The sequence below is a fragment of the Silurus aristotelis genome (genome assembly GCF_946808225.1).
Source record: "Silurus aristotelis genome assembly, chromosome: 20".
Classification (NCBI taxonomy): Eukaryota; Metazoa; Chordata; class Actinopteri; order Siluriformes; family Siluridae; genus Silurus; species Silurus aristotelis.
In genome coordinates, this window is record NC_139593.1 from 20,771,250 (window position 1) to 20,782,249 (window position 11,000).

The 11,000-nt window shown below is 38.8% G+C and overlaps 1 protein-coding gene across 4 annotated transcripts in view; it reads right to left on the reverse strand.

Annotated features, from left to right (window-relative positions):
• LOC310715544 (GDP-L-fucose synthase-like) overlaps window positions 1-11,000 on the reverse strand; it is a 50,557-nt gene that overhangs the window by 30,763 nt on the left and 8,794 nt on the right. Inside the window, exons 1-6 of one of the 4 annotated variants that reach the window (XM_083522035.1) lie at window positions 4,661-4,798; window positions 2,770-2,952; window positions 1,671-1,782; window positions 1,442-1,570; window positions 1,029-1,102; window positions 715-848 (exon numbers count right to left, since the gene is read on the reverse strand). In XM_083522035.1, the coding sequence (XP_083378161.1) occupies window positions 715-848; window positions 1,029-1,102; window positions 1,442-1,570; window positions 1,671-1,782; window positions 2,770-2,918 (598 nt within the window). In that variant the 5' untranslated portion in view covers window positions 2,919-2,952; window positions 4,661-4,798. Of the gene's footprint in view, window positions 1-714; window positions 849-1,028; window positions 1,103-1,441; window positions 1,571-1,670; window positions 1,783-2,769; window positions 2,953-4,660; window positions 4,799-11,000 lie in introns of those variants that run through there. The other 3 variants (XM_083522036.1, XM_083522037.1, XM_083522034.1) reach the window with 3 other exon arrangements.

Sequence of the window (11,000 nt, forward strand, 5' to 3'; positions counted from 1 at the left end):
TATAGAAATAAACTTGTTTTGACAAGTTCACAGAGCATAAACACTGTGTACTTATGAAAAGCCCCTAACAGTGATTACGGATGGCACAATACACACAGATAAGATCACCTGGCTTATCTTAATCTATAATCATGAATAAAACTGAAAACTGGCCATGATATCACTCACATCATCATCTTGAATGCATACAAATACATCCCTTTAAATAAAGTGACGAAAGTAAATATCGGTTTCAAATTGAGACAAATAATTAAAGGACCAGTTCTCTAAAACCTTCTCTCTAAATCTGCTTGTGTGTCATCTGATAATCACATAATTACCACAGCTTTCACTGATTGGCTGCGTTTCATTCTCCAAGGATCATGACTTTTCAACCAGGCAAATCTCTACTAATGTGGCCCCAGAAGAAAAAAGCACAGATTGCGAATCAAAGGTGATGGCAACCAGCGAGTGACAGTTTATTTTGCACCCACTGCTGGTTCGGTACCTGATCCTGTTTTGCCTGTTCTACTTGCAACACAAACGTTCTCACCTGACTGCAACTCATACCTAACTTCCACAGCACATACATGGAACAAGAATGATAGCAGATTGTCACTTTGAAGACAAAATAGTCTAGATGTATGTATAATGAGATAACCTTAAGTCGCTGTGGATAAGGGCAGTGTCATACATTTGTTTGTCTAATCAGTTTGTCTTGACAGTTGGTCTTACTCTTCGCCTTGTAGGTTTTGTGGATGAGTGCGGGTAAAACGTGACCGTTCTCGACGCTGAAGTTGTCATGAGGGCCAAAAATGTTTGTGGGAATAACAGATGTGTACCGCCGTCCATACTGCTGAAAACAGGCCCTGCACATAAACACACAATATTAACTCAGTCACCCTTTTAGAAAATAGCCTACTGCAAGGTAACCACAAAATCAACTAATGAAAACCTTTAAGGTCAAATGCTGAAACTGGAAAATCCTTTCATGAATATTAAATTAACATTCTTACAGGAGGTTGTTAATACTTTGAAATTGATCAAACCTGTTATGTACATCAATCATCCTCTTGGCGTAGGCGTAGCCCGAGTTCGATTCAGAAGGAGGACCATTATGGATCTATGAACAAGATTGTTTGGTATTAGATTTTAGATCTTCACAGTGGGCTAAAATTACTATCTTCTGCACAATAGCTGGAGCTATTCATGATGCCACTATCAGGGTCAGTTGGAAAAAAACGATGTGTTTCTTAGTTTTATTCAACAGGGAGCTAAATCTGCATTAGCTAATCATTAACCCATGATAATGATTGGAGGGAATATGAGACCCATTTGTGCACACCCACTTTTCAAAGCTGGCAGGATGATACCCCAAATATGGGCTCAATTATATGAGTCTACAAGTATAAAAATAATGTAGCTACTAAACTGTTTACAGTTGTTCTGTATTTGTGTGTACCATAGTCTCATCGATGGGGTAGGTGGTTTCCGCTGGAAAAGAGCATGTGGACAAACAGGAGATCACTTTTACCACATCAAACTCATGAGCCGTTTGCAGCACGTTATCGTTTAAGGTCAGGTTCTTCCTCTGAAAACAGTTTAAAAGTGTTGGTTCAGCTAATAGAGAAAGGTTCCTCGAGTGTGTGTACAGTATATGTGTGTATTTCTGAGTCACAGTGATTAATTACCATGAAATTTAGGTTCTTTGTCGTGCTCATGAAGGTGCCCACTACAGCTGCGAGGTGAATAACGTGTGTGGGTTGATGTTTCTCGAAGATGGCCCTAGTCTCGGCTGCATTTCTGTAGAAAAAAGTGCAAGAAATATTCGTTTTAATTGCCTCCATCACATCATTTTTATCTTTATGAAATTTTCTTAGAATTATAATCAATCTTGCAAATAATTTATTAAGTGTGGTGTTTGATTGGTCTGATTGGTAAGAATGTGTTTTTCAGCTCGGACAGAACATGTTCAGCCATGAAACTCTCTCTATGAGCAACAGTATGGTTGAAGGAAGAGCAATACTGACACATTATTTGCTTTGAGTATGTTAATGAACAAGTATCGAGAAGGTCGGGTATGTTTGTGTATTTAGAGAAAGTGTACAACAGAGAGGAGTTGTGGTATTGTATGAGGAAGTCAGGTCTGGCAGAAAAGTATGTGAAGGTGGTGCAAGACATGTATGAAGACAGTGTGAAAGCAGTGAAGTGTGCATTAGGAATGACAGACTGGTTTAAGTTGGAGATAGAACTGAATCAAGGATCGGCTCTGAGCCCTTTCCTGTTCGCAGTGGTGAGAGCAGAGAGCAGGTTGAAGGAGTCTGGAGAGATGGAGATACTTGCTGGAGAGAAAGGGGAATAAAAGTCAGTAGGAGTAAGACAGAGTAAATGTGTGTGAATGAAAGGAGAAGAGATATAAAAGGTGGAGGAGTTTAGGTACTTGGAGTACAATAGTGCAAAGTATTTGTTAGAGAAGTGAAGAAAAGAGTGTAGGCAGGGTGGAGTGGGTGGAGAAGAGTGATAGCAGAAGTTATTTGTGATAGAAGAGTATCTGCAAGAGTGAAAGGGAAAGTTTATAGGACTGTGGTGAAACCTGCGATGTTGTATTGTTTAGAGACAGTGGTACTGAGTAAAAGACAGGGGGCAAAGCTATAGGTAGCAGAGCTGAACAGATGCTGCGATTTTCATTGACAAGGATAGACATTATAAATAATTCCACAGTGAAGTGTGGGTTTGTGAAATGGTGATAACATTTAAGGTGGTGTCAGCATTTTAGGGGCTTGGACTCACGTCAGGTCTGCGTCTTTAGAGCTGAGGAAGATCCACTTCTCCCCTTTTTCCGCTCCTCCTTCCTGCTTTACCACACGCTCTATGGCTTTTCCCAGAAGCCCGCTGCCACCCGTCACCAGCACCCGCATCGGCTTCTTCTCAGCGTCCATCTGACAATTATTCACAACAGCGATGCCCAATGTTCTAACGTCAAAAAAAACAATTAACCTGTAAATATAAAACATACCAATATTTATTTGCACACTGAAAGGCCAGCTGGATATAAAGATGCATAACCCTGAGCCAATTCAAATTAGGCACATGCAAATGGTTGTCATATTACCCTGTAGAGCTGTATAACCAGCAGCTGGGATTTTTTTTTTATTCATAGAATCTGTCACCGTAATGGTATTGCCAGATCATGCTGGTGGTGGAATCCTACCAGGAGTGTTTTCTTTCCACACTCTATTTATCTTAATAAGACTGTATGGGAATGTTTTTACTGATCATGTGCAGCACACCTGGTTATAGCATGAATAGCAATCCTTTTTTTTCACATAGTAAATTAAATTCTGAGAAGACAGACATAATGGTGAGCACATGACCTGCTGGAACATACACAGAACCTTTTTTGTGTATACTGATACTGAAATCCTTCATCTAGAGCCAAAAAAAACCACACAAATGAAAAGTCCAACAGTGTGTTCAACCAGGAGAATGATAATGGGTTGGATGGGTTACACCTCTTTCTTTTTCATATGGATTGTTTTCTTCTTCTGTTTTTTTCTTCTTCTGTTCAGACAACCAAGTTGTTTATTTCAAAGGGCTGCAAAATGTATTTAACAGAACCCATTTTTTACACCTCAGAAAACCTTTTAGGGAATCTATCTATCTATCTATCTATCTATCTATCTATCTATCTATCTATCTATCTATCTATCTATCTATCTATCTATCTATCTATCTATCTATCTATCTATCTATCTATCTATCTATCTATCTATCTATCTATCGCTTTTTGCTGCAAATCTTTATTTATTTTTTCTCCTCAAAATATTTTGGAGCATTTCGACACTTGACATGAGGTTGGACATGTGATTAGATATACTACATATACTGTATATTGTTATTATTATTATTATTAGTAATATATATATATAATGCCTGTAATGTCATGTCGTGAAGATGTTAAAGTAAATGTAAATGAAATTGCAATGCAAATGCAAAAATAAATAGTCTCAATAAAAAATTTTTTATGACCTTCAAGATGAAAAAAAAAAAGCAGTATCTTTCACTGTTTTCTGTGATACATCCTTATTATAAACAAGGATCGATTAAAAAATATCACGATTACAAATAAATAAATAAAGTCATCACCATCATAAAATGATGCCGACACTTAGCGTAAAAACGAATGTCTATCCAAGCAGATAAAGAAAGAAAGCAAATAAGAAAGGCATAAACATAAAATGTATTTGTGTGCAAATGAAAAATATAGAAAAAATTCTGTTGTGTTCTATGGTTGTAAAAATGTACAATCCAGAACCCCAATATTCAGCCGAAGAAAACACACAATAACTGCGTTAAAGGAAGTCAAATTAAATCCTGGCGACAAAAAACTTGACCATAAAAGAAAACGGAGAAACAGTGACATCACTGAGTCACAATCACCAAAGTTTTAAACCTGTCTATGGAGCGTGTGTGTTTAGCTTTTAATCATTCACTAGCAGCCATTATGACAAACGATTTGTTCGAATTTGTGATTTCAAAAAGTTTTCTGTTTTTTTATTTATTTTGCTATTTATTTATAAATAATTCTAAGGATTTTTTATTAATTCATCTATTTTAAATTACATCAATAATTTTTAAATGCCACCCACAAAAACAGTTTTGAAGAAAGAAGCACACATACCTGAAAAAAGTCTGTGGTCTCAATACTTTTGTGAATATAGTGTGTGTAGTGGGAGCAGCTCAGGAAATAATGATATGTGGCTCAGGGCAAAAAATGGTGAGCACATGACCTGTATGACAACTGAAGATGCTCGTTACAAGGCGGAACATAAAGTACAAAAAAAAAATGTAAACATTTTTATCTAGAGCCAATTACAATAGAATGACAGTGGGTTGAATGGGTTACACCTCTATCTTTTACACATGACATGTTTTTTCTTTTTTTGAAAAAGTCATTCATTTGCCATTATTACGATTATAGATCACTCAGTCTACAGTGTATTACAAAGCCAAATTCACTTTGCGGGAGCAGATTCATATGCTGTACAGGGGTGTCTCAGGATGTTACCAATATCCATATTTTGATGTCCTTTTTATGCAGGACCGATAGAACTTGTGCTCTGTGGTTACAAATTTTCAACTCGAGATCCTCTGAGAAGACATTCCTCATAAAAGAGGTTCTCCTGTAAGCAATAATGATCTTCCTTTTAGTCAAAATTATGATGCCAAAAATGTCAGTGGTTAGTTATATCCATTCATGATTAGTTCTTATATTCTATAATATATATTAAATATATAAAACTGGCCCAACTGGAATGATCAAAACTGGCTCATATAATGTGTCAGACATCCAAATATAATACATTATATATATATATATACAGTGAGGAAAATAAGTATTTGAACACCCTGCACATGGGACAGGGCGACTGCACTGTATTAAGAAGAGGATGACCGGGGCCATGTATTGCGAGATTTTGGGGAACAACCTCCTTCCCTCAGTTAGAGCATTGAAGATGGGTCGTGGCTGGGTCTTCCAACATGACAATGACCCGAAGCACACAGCCTGGTTCTGGTGTGGCCTAGCCAGTCTCCAGACCTAAACCCAATAGAGAATCTTTGGAGGGAGCTCAAACTCTGTGTTTCTCAGTGACAGGCCAGAAACCTGACTGATCTAGAGAAGATCTGTGTGGAGGAGTGGGCCAAAATCCCTCCTGCAGTGTGTGCAAACCTGGTGAAAAACTACAGGAAACATTTGACCTCTGTAATTGCAAACAAAGGCTACTGTACCAAATATTAACATTGACTTTTCTTAGGTGTTCAAATACTTATTTGCAGCTGTATCATACAAATAAATAGTTTAAAAATCATACATTGTAATTTCTGGATTGTTTTTTTTTTTTATTATGTCTCTCACAGTGGACATGCACCTACGATGACAATTTCAGACCTTAGATGATTTCTAAGTGGGAGAACTTGCAAAATAGCAGGGTGTTCAAATACTTATTTTCCTCACTGTATATATATATATATATATATATACACACACACACACACACACACACTGCACATCCAAAAAAAATAATTCACCACCAGGATTTAACTAAGCAAAAGTTTCAGCTATCAACAGGATATTTAACTCTAAATGATGCAGTGAGTAGCTTCTAAGTTCTTAAACAACCATGTTCGAACCCACATCCTGTGGACATGGAAAAGATGTTAATCTGTTTCAGAAGGGTCAAATTATTGGCAATGCATCAAGCAAAGAAACATCTAAGGAGATTGATGAAAGTGATAAAATTGAGTTAAGAACTGTTCAACGCATTAATAAAAACTGGAAGGATAGTTGGGAACCATCATCTTCGAGGAAAAAATATGGTCGGAAAAAAATCCTGAATGATTGTGATCGGCGATTGCTTTAGCATTTGGTGAAATCAAATAACAAAAAACAACAGTAGAACTCACGACTGTGTTTAATAGTTAAAGGAGGAACATTTCCACATGCACAATGCGGAGGGAACTAAAGGGATTGGGACTAAACAGCTGTGTAGCCTTAAGAAAACTACTTATCAGTGAGGCTAATTGGGAGAAAAAAGGCTTCAATTTGCTAGGGAGCATAAAGATTTAAATCTAGGGTTATATAATTATATATTATATCAATATTTTGGTAGAAAAATCTACACAAAGCAAATTGCATATATGATTTTAAAAATAATTTAAAAAAATGGGACGTGGACACAAATGGGGGACTTCATTATTTTATTTTATTTTTTTTGCAAAAACACATACTAACACACAAAGCAAAGCACTAAAAGACTGTAGACAAAAACAAAGAAAAAACCTGAGCATGATCTAAGGTAACCAGGAATGATATTTGGGTATTAAATCAGCAGAAAAAAACAAGTAGCACAAGTAGTGAATGAGACCTTCACAACCAACTAGACTTTACTGAACAGAATATATGATCACATGCACATTATCAACTTGTGCTGTTAATATCATGAACAGCAGCTACGCTAATTCCTCTCCACTGCTTCTCTTTCTCTCCCCATCCCGAGGCTTCCTGAGGTTTGGCCAGCTCCAGTCACGTCCCACCTCGTGAAGATTATGGACCTATGGATGATCATGGAGAAGTAGATGCCGAGTGTTTAAAGGCCCTGGCATGGAGAAGCTGATGCTGGATCTATGATGATCACAAATTGTTCTGTATTGTTGAAAGATTTATGACCAAACTTTTTATGTCACCCATATGAGGATGGGTTCCCCTTTGAGTCTGGTTCCTCTCAAGGTTTCTTCCTCATATCATCTAAGGGAGTTTTTCCTTGCCACTGTCGCCACGGCTGCTCATCAGGGACAAACGCACACCATTCACCTTCACTGTTGTTTTCTGTAAAGCTGCTTTGAGACAATGTCTGTTGTGAAAAGCGCTATACAAATAAACTTGACTTGACTTGACTTGACTTGAACCATAACGATATAAAATCAATGTTTGGCCACTGTGAATGCATAAATTCATGAACCTCTTTCTCACTGGGACACGTTGTGAAATCAAACGCAAAACAAACGCATTACCCATTGTAACCGGCAGATGGCAACATTAATCCTATTTTAAAAGAACTGCCAGATGCTTGTCTCATTCCACTTCGTATACAGGGTCAGGTGTAATCCACATAATTAAAGTTATGCTACACCTGAATCTTATTATAACCTCAACCTCTGTTTACTTTTTTTCTTATTCTTAAATAAATGATTTAGTGCAAAAATACTTGTACTGATAATTGGCCCACAAGCTCAGATACTAATATTTTTGGTGGTCCACAGTAATATAACAACATTCGCAGACACAGCTCAGCATACTTTTAATCTCAATTAAATCATTAATTTACATTTCAATTCTATAAAATACAGCAGATGAGAACTTAACCTGGAATAAAGAAGAATTTCCTTAGCTTAAGTTGTTGAATAAAGAATAAAGCTATAATTAAAAAACATGAGCATTACACCATTAAATGTTTTTTTACATTCAGGCATCTGCTGAATGTGTATGAATGTTCAGTGTGTATGGGTATGTGTGTTACACTTATCATGTAAAATGGCAAAAATATAAATATTTTAATATTCTGTTACCTTTTTAATTTGATTGAATTTAATTTTCTGTTTTATTTTTAAACATTCCATTTCATTCGATTGGCAAAGGATCACGATTCCAATCAGCCACTGCACCATCACATGACTTGTCACACGTCACTAAGCACTCAAACCTGTTCCTTGTCACTTGATTGGCATGTGTATATAAGTCCCACATTTCACCACACTTTGTCTCATGTTTGTCTTTTCATACTTCATGCTGGGTTTTTTTTTTTTTTTTTTTTGCTTATGCTCAGATTTAATGTTCATGGTTCACACTTTTTATTCTTTGTATTATTTTGGATTAGAGTCAACGTTGTCACTGCACATCTTATGCTACAAGGCAACGAAATGAAGTTAGCATCTAACCAGAAGTTAATTGGTAGCAGTGTAAAATATTTACATATGTACAGCTTGGTATGACTATGCTATATATGAATAAATATTCACTAAATAATATATATATTATTATTTTTATTTCTTTGTCTTTGCATTTTTATTAAAGGGATCTGTACTGGTATCCGCTTATCTGCCACCACGTGACCTCTTGGGAAGGTGGTAGCTCAGTGATTAAGTGTCTGGGTTACTGATCAGAACATTGGGGTTCAACCCCAGTATTACCAAGTTGACACTCTTAAAAGCACTTTTACCTTTTACTAAAATGGGTGCAGCACAAATTTGTTGGTCAAGCAAGAGGCTCTTTTTGGGAGGAACCGCAGGCTTTGGGAATGTTTGGAGAGGAGTGGCATGTTGCCATGCTGCTGCTCATGTGTCTGATATGGGCAACCCAATGGCCACTTTGTCTCCTGGTTTTTAAAGAGGATCATTATAAGAGTATTTTCCTTGTTGAGGACTTCTTTCTGCCTCTGTGCCCTGTTTAGTATGTCATCATGCTTCCATGCCCTGTCAAGGAGGCCGCCGTCAGATTCAGTGGTTTGTTACAAGTGGTTTGATAACCGTTTGGTTAAAATGTATCTTATACAGTGTGTTGGACTCGTCTCGATGCAGGGAATCCGGGGTGTATGGATAGAGTTTAAATTCTAGACACATGTTTAAATATAATGGTCATCTTCTTCTTCTTCTTTCGGCTGCTCCCATTAGGGGTCGCCACAGCGGATCATCCGTCTCCATACCACCCTGTCCTCTACATCTGCCTCTTTTACACCAACTACCTGCATGTCTTCCCTCACCACATCCATGAACCTCCTCCTTGGCCTTCCTCTTCTCCTCCTACCTGGTGGCTCCATCTTCAGCATTTTTCTACCAATATAATTCATGTCCCTCCTCTGCACATGTCCAAACCATCTCAATCTCGCCTCCCTCACCTTGTCACCAAAACATCCTACATGTGCTGTCCCCCTAATAAACTCATTTCTAATCTTGTCCATCCTCGTCACTCCCAACGACAACCTTAACATCTTCAGCTCTGCTACCTCCAGCTCCACCTCCTGTCTTTTACTCAATGCCACTGTCTCTAATCCATACAACATCGCAGGTCTCACCACAGTCCTATAAACTTTCCCTTTCATTCTTGCAGATACTCTTCTATCACAAATCACTCCTGTCACTCTTCTCCACCCACTCCACCCTGCCTGCACTCTTTTCTTTACTTCCCTAACACACTCTCCATTACTTTGCACTGTTGACCCCAGGTACCTGAACTCCTCCACCTTCTCCACCTCTTCTCCCTGCAACCGCATCACTCCACTGCCCTCCCTCTCATTCACACACATGTACTCTGTCTTACTCCTACTGACTTTCATTCCCCTTCTCTCCAGCGCATATCTCCACCTCTCCAGGCTCTTCTCAACCTGCTCTCTACTCTCACCACAAATCACAATATCATCTGCAAACATCATAGTCCAGGGAGACTCCTGTCTGACCTCGTCCGTCAACCTGTCCATCACCACTGCAAACAGGAAAGGGCTCAGGGCCGATCCTTGATGCAGTCCAACCTTCACCCTGAACCAGTCTGTCGTACCTACTGCACACTTTACTGCCGTCACACTGTCCTCATACATGTCCTGCACCACCCTCACATACTTCTCTGACACACCAGACTTCCTCATACAATACCACAACTCCTCTCTCGGCACCCTGTCGTACGCTTTCTCTAAATCCACAAATACACAATGCAGCTCCTTCTGTCCTTCTCTATACTTCTCCATCAACATCCTCAAAGCAAATAAGGCATCTGTGGTGCTCTTCCTCGGCATGAAACCATACTGTTGCTCACAGATGGTCACCTCTTCTCTCAACCTGGCTTCCACTACTCTTTCCCATAACTTCATGGTGTGACTGATCAACTTAATTCCCCTGTAGTTACTGCAGGTCTGCACATCTCCCTTATGCTTAAAGATCGGTACCAGCACACTCCTTCTCCATTCCTCAGGCATCCTCTCCCCTTCCAGAATCCTGTTAAACAATCTGGTTAAAAACTCCACTGCCATCTCTCCTAAACATCTAAACGCTTCTACCGGTATGTCATCTGGTCCAACCGACTTTCCATTCTTCATCCTCTTAATCGCTACTCTCACTTCCTCCTTACTAATCCTATCTACATCCTGCTTCACCAACTCCACATCCTCCAACCTTCTCTCTCTCTGATTTTCCTCATTCATCAGCTGCTCAAAATACTCCCTCCATCTTCTCAACACACTCTCCTCACTAGTCAACACATTTCCCTCTCCATCCTTTATTGCTCTAACTTGCAGTACATCCTTCCCAGCTCGGTCTCTCTGCCTGGCCAATCGGTATAAATCCTTTTCTCCTTCCTTAGTGTCCAACCTCTTATACAGTTCCTCATATGCCTTTTCCTTGGCTTTCGCCACATCCCTTTTAACCTGCTGCCGCATCTCCTTGTACTCCTGCCTACTTTTCTCATCACTCTCTCG